This window comes from Alligator mississippiensis, chromosome 11 (genome assembly GCF_030867095.1).
Source record: "Alligator mississippiensis isolate rAllMis1 chromosome 11, rAllMis1, whole genome shotgun sequence".
NCBI classification, from domain to species: Eukaryota; Metazoa; Chordata; order Crocodylia; family Alligatoridae; genus Alligator; species Alligator mississippiensis.
The window spans coordinates 40,230,598-40,256,847 of record NC_081834.1 but is presented as its reverse complement, the minus strand read 5'-3'; the positions used below and the strand labels follow the sequence as shown (position 1 = coordinate 40,256,847).

At 48.8% G+C, this 26,250-nt stretch overlaps 1 protein-coding gene across 2 annotated transcripts in view; it reads left to right on the top strand.

The window, feature by feature from the left end:
- Positions 1-23,098, top strand: part of RBPMS2 (RNA binding protein, mRNA processing factor 2) — a 47,292-nt gene extending 24,194 nt beyond the window's left edge. The window contains exons 3-8 of one of the 2 annotated variants that reach the window (XM_006273866.4): positions 428-466; positions 1,343-1,405; positions 3,464-3,614; positions 4,139-4,287; positions 21,255-21,324; positions 22,679-23,098. In XM_006273866.4, coding sequence (XP_006273928.1) covers positions 428-466; positions 1,343-1,405; positions 3,464-3,614; positions 4,139-4,287; positions 21,255-21,317 — 465 coding nt within the window. In that variant the 3' untranslated portion in view covers positions 21,318-21,324; positions 22,679-23,098. Of the gene's footprint in view, positions 1-427; positions 467-1,342; positions 1,406-3,463; positions 3,615-4,138; positions 4,288-21,254; positions 21,325-22,575 lie in introns of both variants that reach the window. The other variant, XM_006273867.4, reaches the window with a different exon arrangement.
- Positions 23,099-26,250: the final 3,152 nt, after the last annotated feature.

The window sequence follows — 26,250 nt, the reverse complement described above, 5'->3', positions numbered from 1 at the left end:
ATGCCTCTGATGCCCTAGCATGCTGGTGAGATGGAGATGGACGTATCTTCCTGAACAGGACAAAAATGGGATTCATACCTTTTATTTTTCCTGGTGAGAAACGCGAGCTGCTGTGAGAGCAGCTACTGGAATAAAACCAAATGGAGTCAGGAGGAGGGGGAGTTACCTCCTCCCCTGCTACTTCATCATTCCAGATGTGCCACACACCTAGAGAGAGGAGCTGGTAGGGAATGGAGCACTGTCAAATGGTGTCCTCCTGGGAGGTCTAGGAGGGGATGGGTGGCTTATGTTCAAACTGCACACAGCAAAATCTCCCAGGCCTGCAGGGTTTGCTGTGGATAAAATTCTGGAGGTTTGCCAGGACCTCTTGTGGCCTTTTCTCAAGAAGCCCAGCAACTAACTTGGTCTCTTTTGTGTCTCCTTCCAGGGTTATGAAGGGTCACTGATCAAGCTAACATCAAAACAGGTATTTCCTTCTCTTTACCCCACTCCAGTGTGTGGTTTTTTTTTGTTTTTTTTTTTTGTTTTTTTTCCCCAGCTTCTCCTAGGACAGGACTAGACTTGGATGGAGAGGGAGGGAGGAACAAACTGTCTCTGCTAGGTACTGCAGGGCTAGTGGCTATTCTGCTGTAACCTTAACACCACAGGGCTTTATACCACAAACTAGCTGTTTGTGTGCTCCTGTCTTCTGTTCACTTCCCATCTTCTCTTCCAGACTCTGGCTCCGGTGGGGGGTGGTAGTTGTCCAGTATGCACCAAACATGAATGTGGTGGTGTCCCGAGTGGAATGCCAAGTTGTTGAGCCATTGGGCTTTTATTCTGCCCATCAAAAGCCATGCTTTTCTATCCTCAAACCAGTTTCCAGCCTAATGTTGGAGATGCATTACCCATAGTAGCTGCCTTATTGGGCTGTGGCAAAGGTAACAATCCTGGTAGTGGTGGGATGGGACCTTGAACAGCATCTGCTGAGCTTGTACTTCCTCTACCTCTGAAATGAGCAACTGCTGCTCATGTTGGCTGGGGTGTTCCTACTCTCCTTCTGTTAGAGCTGTTATTTTTAGGGGAAAATGGAAATGGGAGCTGGCATGCTGAGTAGTAGAAATTTTTTTTCCCCCTCTGGAGCCAGGAGGGTAAGGGGCCCCTGTAAAAAGCTTTTTCTGTCCTTGGACATCTCCAAATGTGGCCTATGAATGCCCTTCCCCACCACCCACTTTGCAGGTGTCAGGAGGTGAGTGCTCGAAGGACATGTCAGCAGGCCAAGTCCTGGCCCCAGTTAGGGAACAGCAAGCTGAGTAAATCTGAGGCAGCTCTCAAATTGCACCTTTTTTGTTCTTTCCTCCAGCCAGTTGGTTTTGTTACCTTTGATAGCCGGGCTGGTGCAGAAGCAGCAAAGAATGCCTTGAACGTAAGTACCTGGCCAGTCGTGTGTCCCTAGTACATTCATGCATGTTGGATAACCACTTGTCACTTCCAGCACTTGCTGCAAGTTAGATGAATGTGCTGTGGACAGGCCAAGCAAAGGGTTGATGATGACATCCCTGAGCTGTTGAGGAGGACAAGAGGGGAAGGCTCAAGGAAAACAACTGCCCTCCACAAATACCCTATGGAGGGAAAAGAGCTCTTTAAACTACAAGGCAATATTGGTTTGAGGATGATAGAACTATGTTCCTGGTCTAACTCTGTGGTTGCATGTATCAGGCTAGGAAGACATGAGAGTCTGGATCTTCCAATAGGAAACCAAAACTCCCCAAACCAACTTGTGTTAAGATGACTGACTTCTGCTGTCATTACCTCTTACTAACAAGGTCTTGGACTCAAAGCAGGAAGGGGTATCTTGGGGCCACTCCCAAACCAGATTTGGACTTGGCATTAATGTGGTCCCATGTGGCTGGGAACTTTTCTGTAGTTCAGTAGTGAACCTTGGTCCACACCAAGATGGATCACCTGCATTAATACACCAGAGAAGATTGGCGCAGCAAATGCCAGCTTGCTGTCCCTGCCTGTTGAAGGGTAAATACCTCCCATCACCTGGGCCTTTGGCCCTTGCAGCCTGATCAGATTACTCGGGCTTTGCTCATAAGATGTGCTTCCGTTTCAAGTACTAATAGACTAATTTGGGGTATGAGTGGGTGGTGGGGCAAGGGTTTGAGGGGGGTGATGGTGGCTGTTCTTTCGTACAGGGATAATTGAGCAGAGGGCCAAATCTCATTGACTTGCAGTCGCACTGTCAATACCAAGCCCAAGGAAATTAGTAGGCGTTGGGCCTCTCACTAACCCAATGTCAAATGGGTCATACAGAACTATCCATACAGCAATCCATTTCTGGACATAATAAGCTATTCACCCAGTGAGTGTGCCAGAGGCTTGCTGTTTTAGTGCCTGCCTCAAAGGCATAGAAAAGTTGTGTGGCTTTTTTTTGGACACTAAACTTCAACTCGACTAGTTCCCTCTTATACTGGCATTAAGGTATGTCAGAATCCTAGAAGAAAATATCTGGTCCAATCCTTTGCTCAAGGCAGGATCACCAGCCCTGTGTGGGGTGGCTTAGACAAAAAACATCTGCCTGACCTAACTCCCAAATGGCCAAGATTGCACAACCTCTCCAGGGAACCTGGGAGTGCTCAGCCAGGCAGCAAAGGACTAGCCTTAGCTTGTGCAGAGTAGGGACCTTTCCAAAATGACAAGCAACTGCTTGCAAATGCAGGGGACCTGACTTCATGGCCTGAGGCCCTTCCACCTTTAGGGACATAACATGTGATGCAGGAGAAAGCTGCTACTCCATAAATCTCTCTGGCCATGTCCCTACCCTGTGTAGTCTGGGGCTTGGTGCCATCTCAAAGATATTGTGGCTAAGATGACTAACCAAGGTAATCCATGCTGGGAGGCACAGCCCTACTCGTTCTAGCTGCAAAAAAGCTACTTTGTCACCTAGCATCCCTCTGCTAGGTGAGTCTTCCCTGCTTGTACAGCTGTCCAGCCTGTAGACTGACATGCAAGTAACCTACAGCTGTCTGATCAGGACAACCTTTGTCAGTGGGTGTGGGTGCAGGTTTGGCCCTTGTCAGTGGGAAGTGACACAAGTAGACTGTCCCCTCTTCAGCATAGCCTTATGCCAAGCAGTGGGCATAAGCAAGGGCCTTTAGCTCCAGAGATAAAACTGAGCTTGGCTTGCTTCTAACTGTGTTGTTAACATTTGAGCTGCTGATGTCTGAGGGAAGGTGCAGACTTTCCAGTACTGAGGCTGGGGGTCCTGCAGACATGCTGGAGGCCTGAGATCTGCATTTGCTCTTGTGTCCCCTCAGAGGTGAAACAGCCAGTGCACTTGGTGTGTCTGTACAGACCACAGCAGAATGGGCCCTGATATTATTGTGGGGGTGGTATGAATAGGCACAGATGTATACCAGAATTCAGAAAATGGGTAGCAATGTTTGTTTTCATTGTGAGACTCCTTTTTCTTCTGCAGGGCATCCGCTTTGACCCAGAGAACCCCCAGACCTTGCGGTTAGAGTTTGCTAAAGCCAACACTAAGATGGCAAAGAGCAAGCTGATGGCCACACCAAACCCCACCAACATCCACCCTGCCCTGGGCGCGCACTTCATCGCACGGGACCCTTGTGAGTAGCTGTTGAGGAGTCCTTGCTCAGGCTTGCTTCACCTCCCTCAACCTTCCTCCTCCCAGAAAGTGCTCCAGAGAGGCCCCAAAGCCACTAGACTCATTGCCACTGCATTGGAGATGGGGAATAGACAAAGTCCTGACCTTAGAGTCCAGCCAAGGACAAGCCTGCCCTTGGGCATGTTTGTGTTGCCTGGCTGCTAGGGGAACACTGAAATGGAGGCAGAGGTGGATGCCTTCCCGAGTTCCTTTGCTTGCAGTGCCTTGGGATGGAGGCCTGCGCTGACCCTAGGCAGGAGTTGGTTATTCAGAGTGGGTGGAAAAGGGAGGCCAGCAAAGCAACTGCACTATAGGTCCCGATATCTGAGGCTGTGCCTTTTTTTTTTTTTTTTTTTTCCCCTTTTGAGAACTGGAAATCCCAAACAACGTGGAGTCTAAAGTTCAGAGTCAGTCTCCTTGCCATCTTGGCTTTGGCCATTAGGCAGCACAGCTGAAATATTTCTCTTCTTATATATTTTTTGTTAGATGACCTGACTGGAGCAGCTCTGATCCCAGCATCTCCAGAGGCATGGGCTCCCTATCCACTGTACACCACAGAACTAACCCCTGCCATCCCCCATGCTGCCTTCACATACCCAGCTGCTGCCGCCGCTGCTGCTGCCCTTCACGCTCAGGTGAGTCATGCTGAGCCTCTCTGCTCCCTTTTGGAGACACTAACTCCGAGTGCAGCTTGTTCACTCGGATCTCTGCATGACTGGTTTGACCCATGGTGAAACCTGTGCTCTCTCTTGCACCTTGACCTGTCTCCAGAGCAAAGTATATTCCCTGCTGTAAATAAACAGCAGTCTGGGGTGGAGGCTTCCTCCAGGAACCATGGAAGAAACTTCAAAGTGCCAGCTGCTTAGTAAATAGATGGCCTGAGGTCCCCTGCTCAGGGTGCAGTAAATGTATACTAACTTCTGGCACTGTAGGTCTGGCCTGCATTGCAGACGGCTGGGGAAAGCCTGCTTGGAACTTGGCTGACTTGGGCTCAGGGCTTAGTCCAGCAGAGCCCAACTTCCATAGGCGTATGTCTGATCTGGAACATCTGCATAAGAGGCTTATCTTCCAGCTCCATAGTGAAGGCTGCTCCTTTCTCCACATTGAAAGGAGGACTTCCTTTGTTGACTGAAGTGTTCTGCCCAAACCAGAATCCACTTACTTTTGTTTTCAGAGGGATTTTTTTTTTTGTGTTTAAATCCATTTTCAGTTGAACTTGGTACTTCAGGAGTTTTAGGTTCATCTTGAATGATGCTCTTCAGACTGTCCCTGTAACTTCTCACTAACCTTTTATCTACAGCATTTCAGCTACATGTAGGCTAAAACTGGGACTAGATGCATGTCACATGGGCCCCACTTGAGTTGATTAGTATAGATTCCCTGTGGAAGGGTAACACTGCATGCAGTAGTGGCTTTTTTGTTTTGTTTTTTTTTTTCCTTAGAAGCCAATGGCTTGGTGGGAGAAGTGACTTGGATTGAGGTAGCTAGTCACTGGTAGATGATGGGTCAGTTGTTCTTGAGCATCCCATGGCCCCATAATAGCTTGGGTGTTGATACTTGAGGGGCTCCTTGTAGCTCTGCTCCCTTTCCTTCTGCTGTGCCCAAAGGAAGCACTGCAAGGGAACTGTCTTAGGAGCATGGAAGGAGCCCTGACAGTCTAGAGCTGCTGGTGTGGTGAAGAAGGTCAGCTGCCCTTTGCATGCCAGGCTTGCTAGCTTTAATGGATTGTGTTGAAGCAAGACTTGCAAGCCTGCTTCTGGCTTTGCCCTAAGAAGTCTGCAAATCTCCACTGCCCTCCTGTTGCTCTGGCCTAATAGTAAATCTTCCTGTAAAAGGAGGGGAAACACCAACTTGTTGCCCAAGCTTGGAAGCAGCAGCATTCTCTATGGGCTCTTGCTTGTAACTTGAACAGAACTTGGTTTCTAAATGCCAAGACAAAGCTACACTAAAATGGAATCTTAAAGTTGAAAGTACGTCCTTCATTTAAGGGCAGACTGTAGTGCTTAATTTAGATGGTTACAAAACTTTTGAATTCCAGGAATTTGGAACACTACTGAGGCGCACACTCATTTTGCTCTGTTCCCATATTATTGGGGGGGGGGGGGGTGGGTAGGAAAGTTGCCTTTTGATTTTAATTTTTAACTTTTTTTCCAAAAAAAAAAAAGTGTTTATCTAACCTGGGACCACAAATCCAGTGGCCTAGTATAGATGGCAAGCAAATGGCCTTGATGCACAGCAGAAAGGGAACAGACCAATTGGTAATGCACCAGCCAGGGCTATGGGAGACTGGGATCAACTTACTGTCAAACAATCCTGACAGAGGGTCACTTGGGATAACTCTTCGAATTAGGATGTGGGTGATTGGGGTGGGTGGGCAGAAGGGTTCCAGAGGTTTTTTGTTTTGAGGGGTTTTTCTTGTGTTTGTTTTTTTCTAAAACTTGCCAAGGTGTGAAACTCTGCCATGTTTGGGTTTTAATATGGAAACTGGGCAGCATTGAATTGCCTTTTGGATAAAAAAACAAAAACAAAAACAAAAAAAAAAAACAAAAAAAACCAGCATGGCAAAGTTTGTGTTTTTTTTGTTTTTTTTTTTAAATCTGCTTGAGAGACACTGCCACATGTAGGCTATATCCTGCCCACCTCTGCTACTGAAGGCTAAGAGCTTGTTGGCTTCTTCTGGCAGTGGCTGTGCACAGGCTACAGAAAAGTGCAGCAGGCTTATAAGCTGCACAGGGCAGGAATGGGATGTAGCCCTTCTCTCCTTGACTAGGAGCCTGCCACAACACACATTCAGAGATATTTTGGGTCCCTGTGCTGCTGCCATGGACACTATTCCAGGGCTAGGCTGTAGCTTCTAACAGCTGGTGCCCCCTAAGGAATTCCCTGGGGCACACTTGTGGACACCCCCCCCTCCCCCCCCCCCCCATTGCATGCCATATCTCCTTCTGCTTTCCTTAAGAGGTAGTTAAGAGACCTACTTCCAGTGTCTCAAATGAGACATCCAGCTTGAACAGGATATTGCACTTGCCAGAAGGACTGATTGGTTATGGTTAATATAGAATGATGCCCCTTTAACACATTCTACCCAACATGCAAGACACCCTCTTGGTCTCTAGACTGTGACCAGAGATGGCTTGGGGAATGGGAAACTGCTTACAAGCCCTGCTTCAGACTTGTCCTTGGCAGGATGGCTAACCTACCCTGTGTCCCTTGAGGGCTTTGAACTTAAGGGAGTATTATGGCACCCTGTTGTATTAAGCCACCTCTGCATCCTCTCAAAGAACTAGCTTCTCTAGAGGACACTCCATGTGGGGCTGTTAGAGCTATGAATCTCACCCCTGCAGAGCAAATACTACCAGCTAATGCTACTAGTAGACATGTCCACACTGCCTGGGCATTGTATGCCAATCGGAGCCCCAAGTATGTCCTGCTTACCTGTTCCTAGAGGCCCAGAAATAGACTGCTGAGGCTGTCCCAGGGTTGCCACAAACATGCCAGAGACTGGTGTCTTAAGTGGCCACAGGAGGACTTGCAGCACTTTTTTTTGCCTGGTGCCTTTCTGGTTTTAGTGCATGCCTGCAGCTGCAGATGTGTAGGGAGTAGCTGGGAGCTGCTCAGCTGGCACATGCCAGCTCTGTAGCATAGGCAGGTCCTGTTTGTTATACTGTGCTTTGGGCAGATATGATTGAACCAACTTCCTGGAACAGTCAGCAATGGGTTAACATTTCACCTAAAACCATTGGTGCAACCTCTGTTTATGCTAGGTACACCTGCTCCCTCTGGCAGGTAGCTGGGAGGAGTGTCTGGGAAGGGCAGGTCAGGCACCTTGGGGGTCCTGAGCTGGTCACAGGCTGCCTGCCTGCTCTGTGCTCTAGCTGGCAACCTTCTTGGGCATTCCCACACAGCGTGCATTACCAATAAAGTTTTACGGAGTTAAATATTACTTAGGTGCTGGCAGCTCTGAGCTGCATAATGTGTAGGCTGGGGTCCTCTTCCAGTGCAGAGGCCAGTACCAGGGTGGGATAAGATCAGCCTCCAAGGACTCCTGTGCTGAAGCTGTGGATAAAAGCCTTGCCAAGGTGCTGTCCTCCAAAGCCAGTCTTGTTTGGAAATGGCATGCTGAGTCTTCCCTCCCATGCTGGCTGCTGGGGTGAGTGGTGGAGGTAACTGCCCTTCCTGCAGTGACACTGTATCTAGGAACTCATGCCATTCAGGGTTCCTCCTTGCAGCTGCTTCTCCCCAAGGCATTGCGGTAACTGGAAATGCTGTCCACCTTGATGACTAGAGGATGTCCCAGCACTGCCAGGAACAAGGTACCTGGTGCTAGGCACCCTCTGCTCTAGCAACTTAAACTCTTAATCTTTCCATGCTATGAGTTCATGTGACCCCAAATGAGCTGGGATGTAGAACTTGTCTGGAGAGAAGAGCCCAGTATGCCCACTGGTAAGGACCCCTTCTTCCCCTGGTAATGAGTGGGTTCTCCTACTTTACTCCTGAACCCTAGGAGTGACTTGGTAACATAACTCAGCTAGTCATAAGCTTGCCCTGGACTTGGTGTAATGACTCTTGCTCAGATGCCAGGGGATGAAGGGCAGTGTGAGCTTGCCTTTTCAAATCCAAAGTGTTCAGTAACCTGCCTGATGACTAGGCTGAACATAGCTGCTCCTGCATCCTTGATGGCAGTTCTGCTGGAGATGACGGCCTAGCACAGCAGGATGGTGTTGCTGTGGGGGCTGCCCACTAAACCCCTCTTCCAGGGCACTCCTACAGAGGCTAAGCACTGATTCTCTCAATGTCCCATCTTCCTCCCCACCTTCTCTCAAATCCCTCCTTTGATGTCCCCAGTGAACTCCAGCCGCGATGCCATGGCAGGCTAGCCTTGAAGCTCAGAGCTGTCCCTGGCGATGGGACACCCTAGTGATGCCTATTTGCAGCTAGTGGAGTGGCTGTACTACAGCTCCATTCCTAGAAGTGTTAAGCATGATGGCACCCACGTCTGGAAAGACTGGTAAGGTCACCATCTCTACTCCAGGGTGCACAGCGGGATTTGCAAGCTTCTGCCCATCTCTGTAGCCCATATCTCCTTGGCAAGCCAGTGCATGGGCCTCACGCTAGCCACACACCAGAGCCAGACATTCTTTCTAACCCACATCTCAACTTGGCAGCACACAACCTGGCACCACAGCATGGCACCATCTGACAACCAACTTCTCCCAAGCAAGCTAGGATTGACTTTTTTTAAAAATCCTTCTTTCTGTGGGAGGGGAAGAACCTGGCCAAACAATGGCAGGAGGGAGGGGGGGAGGAACAATACCTTGTGACTTGGCACAAAAGGATATCTTGGTCTCCCAAACCACCATCTTTCAGAGGCAATCAAAGACACCCTATCTCACTCGTGTCACATGGTGGGGAGGTGAGTGACGTGATAATGGAAGCACATAACTAAATTCTACTGCGCACGTTAGAACAGCACATTTCCGTCACCTTCTGTTTCAGCATCTCATAAGGACCTGGGGGAGGGAGTGGTGGGGGCAGTGGGGTGGGATGGACCCAGCACCACCCTACTGGGTCTGTTCTTCACCTCTTTTCTTCTCGGTTCCTGGAAGTGAAGCTAGTTCCTGCCTGGAGCTGGGCTTCTTCTAGTTTGACACCAGTGCCAGAAAGCAGCTAAAATGAGCCATCACTAATGGGGCACAGGGAATAAGAGTTGCACAGAACAAGACCATGAGTTTGAGCTTCCTGGAGCTGGCAGGAACAATGCTTGGAGGCTGGTATCTGTAGATTGGAAGGGGTGGGTGGGGCACTCTGGAAGCTAAATGGAGATCACATCTCAAAGGTGGAGGTTTGTTTCCAGGCCAAAGAGGTTGGGGAAGAGTGTTGTTGGTGCTGGCTATGTTTTGGAATTGGAAGTCAAAGGCAGGAAGAAAGTACAGATAACTTTTCTCCTATGCAGGAGTGTTTTTCTACTGTTGCTTGAATGATCTTCAAGGAAGGAACATGTGGTAGAATGTGTGGGCAATCCAGACCTGCTTCCTGGGGTTAAGGAAGCAACAGGGCTGTGGTAGGAATAGAAACATTGTGCCTATGCCAAGGTACCCTCCAGGAAGGGAAGGGGTAGTATGATTTGGGTACAGGGCTCTGTACTCAATTGGATCTTGTGGATGGAGCTAAGAATGGTCTCTAGCACCCACTATAGCATGGAGTCAAGGCTTCCTAGTGCTGCTACTTTGCGTACAGACTTCTAGAATGAGGCAGAGCTCTGCTGGTTGGGATCACGGGATCCTGTGACTTGATCCTCTGAGAGGGAGGAGCCTTGCACTGTGCTGGTGAAGCAGGCAATAGGGTAAGCCCCAGTCCAGACATCTGCTTCAGTGGCCAGCACCACTCTTCTGAAGCAGGTCTCCAGCTTTTTCTCAGCTGTCTAGGCAGGTCCCATATATGACAGCTGATATATCAAAGTTCAGCTACAAGCACCAAGGCCTCAAACTGACAGTGGACTTGGAGTATGTGGGGAGTAGCACATCCATCATACTGAGGGCTGGTTGCACAGGCACTCACCAGAGTCTCCCTGCATTGCTGCCCCTTCTGCCCTAGTGCAGTCCCATCTGGAGGCCATGAATGAATGACTAGGTGAATAGCCATGGTGAATGACTAGGGTCAGGCTTCCAACAAAATGGTGACATCACTACAGCAAGCTCTAGGTGGAAGAAGGCCTTCATCACTTCGGCTGCCTGGCTAGGTGAGTTGCTCAGCAGGACCCTGAAGCTTCATCACGCTGGATGGAGGCTGAACCCATCGATGGAAGGGGAGGTCAGTGTTGCTCCACGTGGATTTAGCTGGAGATGCCTATGCACTGATACAGTAGTGCACACCAGTGGCCCCCTGAGGCTGGCAGTCGAGAGCTGCTGAGTGGCTGTCAACAATAGCTGTGAAGATCCCCTTATGGTGCCAGTAGGGATGTTGCTATGATGTGGTCTGAAGTGCATCTGGAAAACTTCTTCCCTAGGACCAGGAGGCCAGGCATGGCAGTAGCAGAAGAGGCTTCCGGTACTCAAATGTGGGCTTGTCCCTCCCCTTAGCAAGGTTGCTGGTTGGTTGCCTTGGAGGATGCTGGTGGAATCCAGTGCCATAAGCACAGCTCTGATTCTCCTTTACTAACAGTGACTCTGATACCTTTTTTCAGGGCTTTAATTAGGTGAAATGAACACTTCAATATGGGGTGGGAGGAGGAACAACGCTCTATTGGACTAGATAAGTCTGCTTCAGCAAGCTCGTTACTCATTTCCTTCTCATGCTGCAGGAGACTCTGGCTTGGGGAAGTCAGAAAAAGAGATGGATAATTCTAGAAGAAGCTTTGATGCGATTCTAGTCATAGCTGGATGAACCCAAATTAAGTGCTGCAGTATTTATAGATGCACCAGACTGGAGGGGGGTGGAGTGGGGACGGATGCTCTACCAGGCTTGGGTGACCTTTGCTCAGACTCCATGCAGCTGGAGGAGACCTTGCACCAATAGCGCACAAAGCTGAACCTGCATTGCTGTGCCTGCAGCTTGTGTAGCCAGACCTGAGCTAGCTTGGGGGTTGCTAGTAGGGGACTTTCAGTAGCAGCTTGGGGGCACAACTCTGGCAAAATGTATCTGAGATGCTGGGAAAGGCTCAGCTGGGCATTCCTGCCTTGTGCTAAGCTTTATGTTTTTTTTAGCTCTGCATTGGCTGCAGGCACTACAGTGTGGAAACCGCCTTGGCAGTAAAAGGACATTTGTGGCCACAGTGAAGCTAGGCATTGAATAGCTGCTAAAGTGTGCCTTGTGGCTCAGGAAACACTTGTGCATGTAGGCCTGCTTCCTTTGCAAGGGCAGGCTTAGAAGGGCTGAAGCTGCCTGATAGCCCCTGCATCCTCCTTCATCCCCAGGATGAAGTTGGCTAAAAGCTTGGACACTTGCCCAGCAGGTGCTGTGGTTGAGCTGACCCTAGGAGGCCCTTGCTGAGCATGCTCCATGCTGCCTGTCACTCAAATGCCAGATGCTGCTGGACAGAAATGCCTTTTCCCTCATCCTCTCCATTCCCTTTGGGAATGTCCTGGGAACAGATGGTTTGATTCAAGTGCCTGCTGCTGGCTTGAGAGTACCTGGCTGGAGAGCACTAGTGTCTGGTGTTGATTTACTTTCATGTTTGAAGCTACATGGTGAGATGTCTCTGGAGCCTTCTGGCTCGTAGCTGGGGGGCATCAGTCAAGTGGGGAAAATGCTTGCAGTGGGCATTCTGTCCTCCAAGTGTCCAAGCTCTACTTGGCTGTGCAGCAGGACTGCTGGCATCTCCTCTTGCATGACTCATGGAGGCCCCATCAGGCCTGGTGGTGGCTGGCAGGCTGGCCTGTGGCCTAGTGGAAGTGTAGCTGCTAATAGTATATGGCTGGCTCACTTGGCAGGTGAACAGCATGCTCTAGCTTTGCACTGTGCAGAGCACTTGCGGCTTGTAGTTGCACAGTGGCTTTTTCAAAGGATTGTTTGGAAGCTGTCTCCTCTCTGCTAAGCAGCTGGCAACCAGGCCTTGCTGGAAACTCAAGCTGGTTGAACTTGAATGATGGCCTGGCATGTGCAGGACTTCTTGAAGCAGCTGCAGTCACTTCCGCTGTCATTATTAGTGTTGGTACTCAGACCGTTAGGGGGGGCATCTAAACAACCTCACCCTTAGCTAAGGTAACAGTCAAGTTCATGTTCTCTGCCAGGTGATGCAGAGTCTAACCATAGTGCCCCTGCTTCAGCCATGATTAGTGTCAGGGTTGCTGCCTTCTAATATGTCCAAAGGGAACTCTGCCCCTGTGGGGGAAAAGGGGAACTTGCACAGAAAATAGAAAGAGGATGAAGTTGTCTTGCAGCTGAACTTCCTTTAGCATTTTATGATCTTGCTTCCTGTAGTCTAGAGAGCTTTCAAACTTTCCAGTGGTGCCATGGCTGTTAGTCCTATCCAATCCCTCATGGCATCACTCCTAGCAAAGGCTTAGTTGGTTAAAAGCCATCCAGAAGCCTGAGATCCTCTACAGCTCCAGGAATGTGTGCTAGCTCCTGTACTGTCCCAATGTGGACTTTGTCCCAAAGACTGGTCTCATCTGCTGGGTGGGTTCACCTGCAGTGCACTGTCCAGAATAAAATCAAGCAAAGATCCACTGTCTTTGGATTTCTTCTTAAACAATGCTTTGCATATAAAAAAACCTGTTCAGCCATGCAGGGCAACCTTGCTGTCCTGGTCTCATGATGGCATCTACCTTGTCATAGAAAATGGCTCTTGTCCATGCAGAACTCTGGTGATGCAGAAAACATCTGAGGCCAAGCTGACTGGATAGGAGAGGTTCATGAGTGACATGCTCTTGTAAAGAAAGTGGCAGAAGCTGTAAAGACCTTGAGATATGACTGAGATTCTGTCTTCAGGGGGCCTTCAGTCAGTCTCCTAGGGAAGCTTGCTACTAGGCCAGGGAAGGAGTTAGTCTCCAAGTTGGTTGGTTTGGAGCCCTGATGACTCAACTGCTAAGTTTGTCTGGAAGATCCTGGAGTAGATCCTGCCATCCTGTCCTTTCCAATTAAGGATGGCTTGAGCTGCTTCCATTCCTGCTGATAGACATGTACTGTGTGTACTCTAATGTAGATAGAAGCAAGACATGGAACCTGTATGAACCTCCCACATGGAGGGGAATTCTCCAGCTTCTGCAGGACCACTATTTAAGCTGGGAGAAAGTGACTGAACTTGGCCTGCTGTTCCTGCTGTCTGTGATTTATAGGGCTAGCATCCGTTCTGGCTGCTTCAGTTCTTCTGCCTTGGTCTGGCAACGGCTGGATGGGCTTTGGACACTGGCACAAGATGGGGCTGAGCCTCTGGCAGTACCAAGCATGCGTCTGGACTCCTTTAAAAGTTTCAAGAGGAAGCTGAATAGATGCTAGTCTAAGATGGTTTAAGGAACAGCACTTGTGCAGGGGGTTGGATGAAATGGACCTTGAGCTTCTTCCCAACCTAATAGTTCTATGTACTCTTAAGGCTTGGATTCTTCCCTGCACTGAAGTCCTGTTCAGTGAATAGACTATTGCCCAGGCTCTGGGATATGCATTAATTTGGGCTATATGTGCATGGACAGCTCGGCATGCTCTTCACTAGATCTCCCTGAGATCCCAGGTGTGAGCTTTTGGCCAGTTGGCACCATTCTGGGATGAGGTCTTTCCCAGGTGTAATCTTGCTTTCTAAGCATAGGAGTGGAGCAGATTTCCATGGAATGTGAGTTTCAAACATCAATTTAAAGGATGCCTATAACTTGTTCACCTACTTCTGGTACAGAACAAAAGTTCATTGTGGTGGGGGGGGGAAAAGATCACAGCCAGGATGAATTCAAGAGTCACAATCACCTGGATTAAGAAGCTGGTATCAGCAAGGCAGAGTAAACATAGGTTGGAGTTGGCGCTACCATCTAGCCCAGCTGGATTGGCTACCTTGAGCCAGAAGCCCTGTAAAACTCTAGAACAAAGCTTTGGATACTAGGAGGGCTAGTGGGGGTGTTGCACTGACCCAAGTCTGAGTTAAGTTGAGAGGACACCCTACTACTGTAGCCTAGGGGTAAGATCCATTGACGGCTCAGAAAGAAGCCAAAGGACCAGATATGGGAGCCCCTGCAGTCGTGTATGTGCACACGTCTCTTGCAGCCAAGTTTATATAACCTGGTCTCCTCCCCCCTCCTTCAGAGGAGACCAAGCTCTCTGAGGCTGGAGTTCCCTTCAGCAGAGAATGCTGTCCAGGGTTAAAAGAGCATTATGCAGCCTGACAAATGGGGAGTTTCCTGTTCCTGCTCAGCTGCTGGGCAGGATGGAAGAAACTAATTCCAGATGTTGGGAGAGTGGGGGGGTGACTCTGGGAAACTTCTTATAAACTAACAGTTCCTATGTATGTGTGTGGAGTGTAGCCTGATAGAGGAGTCTTGAAACATGACAGCCCTAGTACCTGGCAAGAAGTAGGGACTCTGTTTGTCTGGGTCTCTGATTTTGACTAATCCAAAAAAGCTACCAGGCTGCTGTTCCACTAGTGCAGTGGGACCAGGATAAGTAGCCAGGGGTGGAAGGAGTGGCCTAGGGCTCTAGTCAGTAAAAAGCAGTAGCCTGCCAGGGCAGAAGAGCCTCTTGAAGTGGAGCTCCTGCTGAAAGAGGGATGCTGGCTCCATACTCAGCTGTGATCCTAGCTCCACCAATGTCTTGCTCTGTGATGTCTGGCTAGGTCGTGACATTCCTTGTGGTTTGTAAGGACAGGGGACCATCCTCTATGTTCTTCCATAGCCCCAAATTTTTGTGGTTCATCCTTGGTTCCCTTACCAGCAGAGCCAGCTCACTAGTCAGCAGACATTAAACTTCTTCATGCCACCAGCTGGAGTAGCTCTGTATTAGCCTGTCAGAGCACAGAGTTTCTTCTGTGTGTGTGCTGGGTTGGCATCTGGGAAGGGTGAGGATGGTTCTGGCTTTGTAACTCATCCCTGCACCCAGTTCCTCTTCACCTGTTGATGATTCAAATGCATCCCCCCATTTGAATGGCTGCCAACTGGCCTGTACATGAGGCTCTTCAAGTGAATGGATAGGCACAGTGTAGATTGCTTGCTTGGACTTGAGGCTTTATTCCAACAGAGAGGGCCTTCCTAATTGCCTGCTGTGCCATGCATGTGGTATTTGTTGTGTCCATCTTCCCCAGTTTCAGAGAGCCAAAGGCTGAGTGGACCGGTCAATTCTTGTCCTCCCTCTAGGTGAGGTAGTGGCCTCCATCACTGGCAAGCTTTTCCCATCCTTACTACTTGCTCTTCCTGTTCTGAGGTTCTGCCAGACCCTATCTTGGAACAGGAGCCCTTCAGCGTTCTGGGATTATCTGGATGATGCAAAGCTTACATAAAGGTTATTCTAGTTCCCATTAGACCTAATTCCAGGCCTGGCATAGGCAACAGCCTGCAGTAGCACAATTCAATTTCCATTGAGTCCCCTGGGAGTGAGTCTCCCACCCCCTTTCTGCAGGTGTTTAATGACTCTGAGTGACTTGCAGGAGTGTGAATTCCCTAGTTTCTCTTTCTCCAAAAGAATAGCTGAGTGCACTCCTAGCTCAGCAACCTCTCGACCCAAACACTTTGCAATCGGTCTGGTTGTTACTTTGTGGGGCTCCTCATTCTGGCCTCTAAAACTTGAAGGTTTCGCCTTGTGACTGAACCAGCTTCCTCCCTTTCCTCCCTCGCAGTGCTGCCAAGTAGGGCTTGGAGCAAAACAGGCATCCAACCAGTGTTGGAGGAAGGAAACTTCAAGTGAAAGCCCAGCCCCTGGGCTTCCTCTGTTAGGGAGGAGGAACTTCCAGCTTCCAAAGCTTGCAAAAGCAGGGTTTAGCATGTAATAATTTCTGGATAGACTGTAGGACCGTGTCAAGAATATCTGGATTCCATGTCGTGAGGAAGCCACAGAAGAAAACTGCTTCTTACAGCTGGACAGACAGGTATTGGCAGGGCTGCATCTTAATTCACTAATGGCTGCCACCACTAGAGACATCACTTGAAGCTCTATTGCATTTCATTTATAAACTTCTGCTGTTAATGGCAAAATTCCAGTGCTCCTAAGTATGAATCAAGTGATCTCTGACCAGCATGTACAGCTGAGGGTCCCAAGGACTGCCTGTAAACAAACTGCAGGTCTTGCTGCATGACCTGCAGCTTGCTGCTTCATTGGAGATGCTGTAGCACAGGTTTAGTTACCACTGCTGCAGCATGAGCTAGGGGTGGGCAAGATGGGGCAGGAGCCTAGACAGCCAATTTAATGGTAGCCCCCACCGTGGGGGAGTTTGTGCTTTTAGCAGCATTCCTGTACCATGGTAGCAGTAGCTGGGTGCAGGGACACTGCTGATGTTGCTGCTGTGGCAGGCAGTCTTTGAGTAGTGGGGAAAGTAATACTGGGCATTCTGCCCTTCTCTCTGGCACTTGAAACCCCCCCCCCCCCCCCCCCCCAAATGCTTTCTGGCAGGGGCTCTGACCAGGGTGCAGAACTTGTTGGTTAAGTCTCAGCTCTGCAGTCTGACAGCTAGTCTTTTAAAGTGTCAAGTTTGCACAGCAAAGCTTCAGCAGGATGAAGGGAAGAGATTCTGGTTCTCCAGTGTTGGGGTGGAAAATAGCTGGTTGATGCCATCAGTCTTGTAGTACTTGCAGCAAACAGACTTCTGCAGCACATGGATCCTGGGGCCTTGGGCTGAGCACTGAGTGAGTGCAGTGTGCTGGGCTTCCAAGTGGCTTGCAAGCTACCACATAGACCAGGTCCAGACATTACAATTTTACCTGTAAGTGATCAGAAACCACTCTAGGCCTGTAACAGAACAGAAAATTTTGGCACACAGACTTATTTAAAAGTGGTGGAACCTGGTCCAAGACTTGTACCCCCCCCCCTCCCTCCCCCCAAAAAACCCCACAACAACAAAAAACTGGGGTGGGGGGGAGGGGGAATGTGTGCTCTGTTTGCTACACTGCCTATAGAAACCTGTAACTTGGATCTTTTTTCTTTTTTGCCTCTGGCTTCTTGAATCTGTACCTAACCATAATGTTCCCTCTTGACAAGGGATTAAGCCTCTCCACCAATGCTCAGGATAGCTTTAACCAGCTGAGCTTTCATCTGATCTCCAGTAGGCCTTTTTTCAATGGGGAAAATCTCTGCTGCGTGGGGAGCTGGCCTGGTAACTAATGCACAATGTGTTGCTTGCAACAGTCATGTTAAAGTGGTTGGCAGTAAAAGGAGTAGCTGTGGTACATACTGGGTGTGTCTACATGGGTGCTTTAATGTGCTGTAACCTATTTTGTGCTCTTGATACCGCACATTAAAGCGGTCTAATACCTCACATTGGAGGTATTGAATCTTAATGCACGTTAAGAAAAGTGCATTAATGCACATGTAGACATGCCCACTGACACTTGCAGGCTGGAAAGCATGGGAACTCATGCATGCTACGTAGATCCTACACAGACAAGTCTGTAGGATGTAGTAACGTCTGCTGCTAAGCAACTTCCATGAAGCCTTAGTGTTCCTGGCATTCTGAAGCCTGTAAGACTCTCATAGGGAAGACCCCCATGTGGCCATATGTTGGATGCCAGTCTTCTACCTGCACAATGTTTGCAGGTGATCCAGTTAGAGCAGGCATGTGTACATGCTCTGTAAGCTTGGGTGAAGAGGCTTGGCCTAAGAGGTGAGGTACTACCTGCACTATCATCTGCTACAGAAGTTCTGTTCTTCCTTTGTGGTGAGCCCTTCAGCAAGATGGTGGCAGTCTTCTCCAGCCAAGGAGGTAAATGTCCAATACAGAGCTCCTAGTTAAAAACAAGTGGGAACATGGGGTGCTTTGCCTGTACTGTGGAGTACTCAATTTGGCTGGATCCAAGAGTAAGGGAGCTGCTAGCCCAAGCAGTAATGTGTGTTTGGGGGCAGGGAGGAGGAGGCTTTCTAGCTTCAGTATTGGAGGCCTGTGCAGCCTGTTGGTAGAAGCCAAGGGTTCTGGTCTTGCCCCTCTGTGGAGTTCAGGTTTAATTGGTGATCACTTTTGGGATCTTCCTTGTATCAGAACCAGGCCACTCCAGTTTTAGAGGCTGTGCAGACTTGGCCTGCCTTCAGGCATGTGGCACCTTCAGTTTGATGCATCCATTAGGACTAGGGTGGGTAGAGGAAGAGTTTACTGAAGTGCAAGGAATCTTCTTACATCTTGGTCAGAAAGCTTTTGAAGTCCTGCTTTTCTGCATTGGCCCAAGACACTGGGCATGTGACAAAAGAGCCCAAAGCATGGCCCTTCTGGGCTGAGGCTGCACTCTGGCTGGTGGTCTACTGGCCTTGGGGTGGCAGCGGTTGGCTGGCAGGGGCTAGTTTCCAGAACTCCCCTTCCCAGATAGGAGCATGCCCAAGGTTTTAGGGGTGGATGCTAGGGAAGGAATGCAGCAAGGAAAAACTTTTTCCTGTCCAGTTGAATAGCAGCTATTTTTTTTTTTTTTTTTTTTTTTTTTTTGCAACAACTGCATCAGTGTGCGCACACAAGCTGTTCTAGTGGGAGGAAGGGCATGGAATTAAACACCTTTCCCTTCCCCCAAAGGAACTCTGAGCTGGAAAAATGTTAATGTAGATGAGCAGTGCAGGTGTCAACATAATGTGTTCTTCTGACCCTAGGAAGTCTCTGGTTCAATTGGCCAATGGAGAGCCATTTGCACTGTCTGTGACTATTGGGGCCACAGTGCTGAGGGGATGGGGGGGAGATTCCTGACCTCTGTCTGGCTGCACTCCTTTGCTGACTAACTTGGGGCTTGAAAGGGAGGAGCAGTTGCTGAAGTGCAAACAATGAGATGGTGTAGCAAGTCCATTCTGCTGCCCTTCTCCTAAGAACATAACAAGTGCCAGTGCTGGGTTAGACCAGTGTTTGGCCTAACCCACTATTCTATCCTTAACAGTGGGAGAGCATATGAACAGGTTGGGGGGAGGGGGGGGAGGGGTGTCACTAGATATAGATATAAGAGCCCTCTGGCTTCTCAGGACAGTGGGAGGCCCAGAGATGGTTCCTCATAGCACAAAGCATCTCTAAACCAGACAATGGTGCATGTCAGGGGGGAGGGTCATATATACACGAGTGATCTAGCCTGTCAGACCCTCCCCCCTGACATGCACCATTGTCTGGTTTAGAGATGCTTTGTGCTATGAGGAACCATCTCTGGGCCTCCCACTGTCCTGAGAAGCCAGAGGGTTCTCTTAGCAGAGATCTGCTGCAAAGTCCTTTAAACCTTGTTGGCCACTTGAAAAAGGGGCTCTGGCATGAGAGATGCTGGGCTTCTCTGCTGCAGTGGTGCCCAAACCCTTGCTGGGAATAGGCTGTATTCCTCCTATGGAAGGGAAAGGAGTGGATAGACTCTGGTGGGCCAGAGCAACCATGGAGATGTCCCCTCTTGTCCCAAGACCTGTTCTACCAGGGCAGATGACTATCATCTGGGTGGGGGTTTTTTGTTTTTTTTTTTTTTCTTCTGGTGGTACACTGGTGGGTGCTAGAGATGAGCACCCCAGTTCATGGACAGTGAGACCTTGCTGTTGGGGGAGCATTGAGGATACCTTGTTGCATCAGTTGGTGAGCTGTAGAACCCAAGGTCTGGGATATCAGTAACTGTGCCTTGCTGGAGCCTTCTCAAACATGATTGGCTGGCATGTCCTCTTAACACATTTGCTGATGGCCTCAGGGGCTTCCTGAATGATCTGTATTGCTCTTGCCATGTCCTCTTGGAGACTAGTAATAGGAATAAAAGGAAGGGCTTAATCTTGTTCCTTTGGCTGGGGTTGACTCCATAGAAAAGTTGGGATGTATTTACTAGCCATCTGTTTGATCTTGGTAGTGGAACTAATACCATATTCTATGAAAAGTAGTACAGATGCCTGTTAGTGCTGTCTTGCCAGGAAGAAGGCTCCTGTTGGTACATAAAGTAAGCCTTGTGTGTCCTTATTCCCAGGACCCAAGTAAGAATGACTAGTCCAAGATTTGTTTTGTCACTTCTTCAAGGTAGGAAGACTTCCACTGCCTCAGTCCTGGGAGTTGGTGTAGTCACATACTCCTGGCCTCCTTAAACTTATTGGAACAAAGAATCTCTCTCCCCCTCTCTCTCTCTCTCTCTCAATCTTGTAGGCTGTGTTATTACGTGGCCTCAGTAGGTACATGGCAACTGGTATGCTGGTGTCTTTTTATAGGTGTGACTTGGTGGTTATGGCTAGCCAAGGACCATCCTTTTCAGATTAGGACTTGAGTCCTTTAGAACTCCCCTTGCCCCTACCAGCGAGATGAGCAGCTGTATTCAGCAGTGCAAAAAAGCACCCAAAGGTAGTGGAGAGAAGCTTTGTCTCCTTCCTAAGCCTCTGGAAACACTGAAGTAGCTCACTGTATGCGGATCTAAAGGCAAACTAGTCAATTGGTTACTCATGGATTTGGAACCGAAGGACACATTCTGGATGTCTGAATGGGTATGTTAAGAACAAGACTAAGATGTGGTAGGTCTCCAAGATTGGTTGTCGTGTTCTCTAAGGCATGAATTCCAAGTCATGCTCTCACATGGTCAGGCTGGTATTACCAATATTTATCCTGCCCAGGGGCAAAGGTGGGGGCTTTTGGAGATGTCAGACAGCAGTAGTTACTTGCCAGCAATATGCCATGTCAGCACTTCTGGATCCTTGGATGAACAAAGACTTGACTTCCTCCCTAAAGCTAAATACTGATCCTAAGTACTAAATGAGGAAAGCTCCATTAGCTTAAAGGACTTTTGAGAGAGAGATCAGAGTCTAACTACCCTTTTTCAAGCATGAGCTCAGCTGTGCAAAAAGCCTTGCTGGAACTGGGAAATCTGGCATGCTGAATAGCACTGATGCACTACATCTGCCTTGAACAGCAGAAACTCCCAGCAGGATGATAGCATCATCCTAGAGTCCCTGCTGGCCCCCAGCACTGATGCACAACCCTCCACGTAACGTGTATGTGGTGGAAGATGTCCTGATTCCCGGACCCTCTGGTTCATCTGACATTGGATCACAGCTGTGGAATGGCTTTCTCTTACAGATGCGCTGGTATCCTCCCTCTGAAGCTACCCAGCAAGGATGGAAGTCTCGTCAGTTTTGTTAGCTCTTCGGTAAGTACCTTGCTTGAGTGGGATGGATAGGTTCTGGATCCTCCTATTCTTGACTGCATGCAAAGGGTGTTCTATGCCCAGAGCTCAGCTTTGAGTGGGGCTTTCACATATCACCGTAGAGCTGATAGGGCAAGATTTGGATCTAAGGTTGGCCTCACCTACCCAACCTGGCTATCCTCAGAAAAGCTCCTTCTGCATCTTGCTAGAAGATGCGAGGCCTGGAGTTGTAGAGTTGCTGCTGGCAGTCTGGCTTTGCTGCTTGAGTGAGTTTTGGGACCCTCCATTGCCTAAATGCAAAGAAGCTACTAATGGCCACCTTGGGTCAGTAAATGACTGTTTTGGGTTACGTTACAGTAAGTGTTGCCTTTTCAGTTCAACTGAAGGTGGCTTGAAGCTTTGTGAGGATAACCAGTAAATGCATAGAGGCTGAATGTCCTGCTGGCAAATTTGTCCTTTGCCAGGAGGGGTGCGTCTGAGCCACATTACTGCCCAGCTTTTGCACTGGGGTTGGCAGAGACTGACATCACTTTCATCAAGGTGCTTGTATTGCATATTGTCAGGATGCCTTGGAGTCCCTTACCGGTTGGACCTAAGGGCCACCCCAAAATAGGGCTCCATTGTGTTGGGCACAGAGTAAATCTGGTTGTAGGCTGGATAAATCTGCCTCAGTCCCACAGGGCAGGGAAGGGGCAGCATGAACTGGGTAAGGGCAGCCAAATGGCATGTTAGTACCATGACCTGGGAGACAGGAGTTGAAGGAATCCTCAAAGTAGGAAAACAAGGGGCAGGGCAGTGGGTAAGTGGGCAAGACCGGCCTGAGATGAGGCAAGGGCTGTTGGGGAATTCTGAGGGCAAAGGTCCTGACTTGGCCTTGGAGAGAGACTAGGCCTGAAGCAGCCATGCAACTGGGGACAGGAGGACTTCCCAATGTTGCCACAGTAGAAGCTTCCTGTGCACAGCTGAGTCCAAGGACGGCTGGGAGAAAAGGTGAAGTCTTTCTGGGTCCCAGATCACCCCTTTGCTCCAGTGCAGTCTGCTGTCACCCCCACCAGCTGTCAGAACAGTTCTATGAACTCCATTGCTCCAGGTTGTCCTTTAGGAAGGAGGTGGCGGTTTGCTGCCAGTATCTTCCACGTGCTGCTTGGGGAGGTGACCTGCTACATTCTCTGGCTTGAACAATGGCATGTGGAGTTAATTACAAGGCATGCCTAGTAACACTCTCCTCTCTTCCTTTTTTTTTTCTTTTTTAAGAGTCTCTTCTTGGCTTGCATTCTTCCCTTTTTGTCTCTCCATGGAGTGATGTGCCAGGGATGAAGCAGTGGATCAATCAAAATCCCTTTGGTTTATTTTGTAGGTATCTGACAAGGTGCCAAGTCTGCAGTAACCTCACACTTCTCCTTTTACGGAGCTGTGGGATTTCCCTCCCCTTCCCCTCAAAGACTGTGAAAATATATATATATATCTGAACCCAACTCAGTGGACTGCATTCTGTGTCTGCTTGACCCCCTCCCCTCACCTGCCTCCCTTCCTGAGGCTCCATGACTGAGTTTCTCCTTTCTCCTACACTGAAGCCTAGTTGGAGAAGCTCAATCCTGGTGGTGGACAGGTTTGTACCCAATGAGACACTAGTGCCATTGGAGGCCTTGCTGTTTCCAGAGCAATACCCAGGCCTGCCTTGTCCTAAACGTTTGTTTATGCAGCTCTGCCGAAGGAAATGAAAGACAATCGGTTTTGCATGTTTTTCTGGCATGAATTAAAACACTTAACTTGTGTATGTGTGAGTGTGTAAGTTTGTTTGTTCTAGCATTTGTGTAACCATAGCAACAGGTCTTGGCCTAACTATTGATCCATCAAGGTTTTTCATCTTGCTTCTGTGAAGACTTGGCTTTCGAAAAAATTTGCTAACTCTCCTTGTCTCACCCATTCTCCATTCACTTCCCCTTCCCTTCTTCCAGTACAACCAGAAGAATTTGAAAAGTGTTTCTTTTTAAAGTATGATGCACTGGGTTTTTTCTTGTCCATTCTCTCCAGTTTTTTAAAGTCAGGGCTTTTTTTTCCTCAGACATACATAGAATGGCTGTAAAAATATATATATATCTAACCTCTTCCTAACTCTTTCCCCCCCCCCCCCCCTTCTGATTGGAGAGAATCCAGTCTTGCCAAATCAGCCATCCTTATGGGAATACCGAACAAAAAAAAAAAAAAAAAGTACGAGTATTTTTGTACCATGTGTAATAAGGAAATATTTATGCATCAAAGAGTTTCTTGTGTGTTTTGTGTGCAATTAATTATTATTATTATTATTATTATTATTATTAAAGAGAAATTGTAATCCTGTAAGAGAAGTTAATGTTTAGTTAAAAGCTTGAAAGGAAAGGATTGTTTTCTGTAATAATGATTCTGTCAGGCATAGTAAACAAATTGTGCAATTCTTGGTTTTTTTTTGTTTTGTTTTAGCATCTTATTGCTTGGTATTGAAGTGCTTTAAGTATTATTATAATAATAATTATTATTATATACAACCATGGCTCTTGCTTGTATTAAAAGACTTGAGAATAAGTTGCTATAATTGCTGATCCTATGAGAATGTGAAACTGGATAATATATAAAATGCAAAAAAATCCCCCCAAAAACCCAGAGGCTTCTGTGACTTTTTTGTAGTTTGGTGTCTTTTTGTTCTGTTGTTGGGGATCTCTGTGCCTGTTACCAAAGCTTGTAGCAATGGTGCTGCCTCTTTTTAAAGTGAAAGCATTCTCTTCTATCTGTGCATCTCCTTCGGGATGAAGCAGAAGCTAGGCATGGTGGTAGAGCTGTGCAAACTGCTTGGACTCGTATGTGTGCTGGAATGACTGCAAAGCAGTGGTGACCGACTTGCAGCTCTTGGGGCTAGCAGTAAATGGCTGTTTTTTTCCTTGGCCAAGATGTACTCTGTGCAAAGCCATCTTTGTTTGCAAGTTGAAGGAGGCAGTGCCTGAGCATGCTGCCTAGGTGTGTGCTTTTGCCAGGGGTGGGGGAGATGTGGAGGCAAAGCATGAGGACTAACAGCAGCTCAGTTGGTCCTTATCTGCCCAATCTTTTTCAGCTAACTTTCATGCCAGTGTGCCTCTCAGCAGATGACGACAAGGCCTGCACCTCAGCACCAGGAATGCCTGCTGCTTTGGAAGGCTTAGTGGGGACAGGAGAGATCTCCATAGAAGGAAAATATCTTCCACTGCTGAACTCTCTCTCAAGATTGCAGCAGAGCTCTTCCCAGCCTGCAGCTGGGAGCAGACTGGCTTAGTGGGCAACACTGTGTCCTCTACCCTACAAGTACAGAGTGCTCCAGAAGCAAAGGCAGTGGGAGAGCAGCCAGGACTGCTGCCCTGGCATGAACAATACTGGGCTGCTTTAGCCTGACAGCTGAGCCAGTCTTCCATGTTCAGTCCCATAGGCTCAGCCCCTAGTAACCTTTCCCCCCCCATCTGACTTGTCCCTGTTACCCTTTTCCAGGGCTGCTTGTACTAACAGCAGCATGGGCCATGCTCTTGTTAAGACTAAGCCAGGATCTGGCTAAGAGCTTAAATGCTATAGCAGCCCTGCTGCAGAAGAGACTTCATGTCCCACTGCTCAAAGAGCTGGGCACCCTTCCTCTGCCTGGGAGACTAGCCTGACTTGGCTCCCTGACCAGGTAAGGAAATAGGCCACAGTTACTCACCTTCCCCACTAGCTATGTAGCTGACACAATAGCTTGCCTTCCTAAAGGGGTCTGTTGTCTCCTTCCCAACCCCCTTACTCCCTAACATCCTCTCTGATGGAAGGGGGGGGTAGGGACACTATGGAGGTTGCTATTCATTTGCTATGGCCTGTGTTTGTTTTCCCCTTGTCCTATGTGCTTTTTGGCCTTGCAAGACGGGAAAAAGTAGACTTCTGGTCTATGGCATCCCTTGATGTCTAGGCTAGCTTCAGTACTGCCTCCCTCTCCTGCCTGTGTGGGAGTAGGGGCTGCTGTAACAGACTCTGTCCATTATCTAGCAGAGCTTTGCTCAAATCTCCAGAATGAGGTCTGTTGCTATGAATAAGTGATGCCAACATAAGCAGGCATGTTGAAACAACCACTCGGCTGGATACTGTTCTTGCAAAAGGAGCAGACCCTACTGCTAGACAACTGCCTAGTGTGTACTTGCTGCAGTGCAACGAGGCTGTGCCCTCAGTCAGGGTTGCACTGAAAGGTGGTGTTTCTAGGGAATGTAACCTGGAGTGGCAATGGGGTAGCTGGGAGCAGAGGTAGGCTATGTCAGTGCCAGCTTGATTGTAAGTGCTGCTGTATTTCCCTTCACAATGGCATGTGTCCTACCAGCATCTGTGAACACATACAAAAGCCACTATTCACTCTTGCTGCTTGGTTACACTGCACCTAGAGGTGGTTGGCTTTACTTGCTGTTCTGCACCTAGTTGTGACTAACCCTAATAGAGCCTAAACACCCAGGAGCTGGAAGCTCTTGTGACTGTTTTCATGAAGTAAGAGGGGTGCCTGATGGTGGGATGGGAAGCTTGGAGGGGGAGTCTTCCAATCTGAGGCTTGGTTAACTCCATGGTACTGCCTCTTGAGCGGCCTGGCAGGGGCTTGGTTCGGCTCTGCTGCCCTAGCTGCGGTGGTCCTCCCTCCCCCTTGTTACCCACAGGGTTGTGAGATCCCTGCCAGGATCAGATCTGCCTGGCAATGTCTTTGTTCCTGGCTGCAGAGATTCCCGCTCCTTAGGCTTGTTTGTTCCTTCTCCCCAGAGCAGGAGCCAGGGGTGAGGGCAGAGCAGGGCTTCTTAATTTAAAAAAAAAAAAAAAAAAAAGGGGGGGGGGTGTTTAAAAAGTCAGTGCTAAAAATAGGCCTTCTGGCCCTTGTCCCTGGGAATTGACTTGCACTGACGTCGCTCCTCCAAGCAGGGCTGCGGG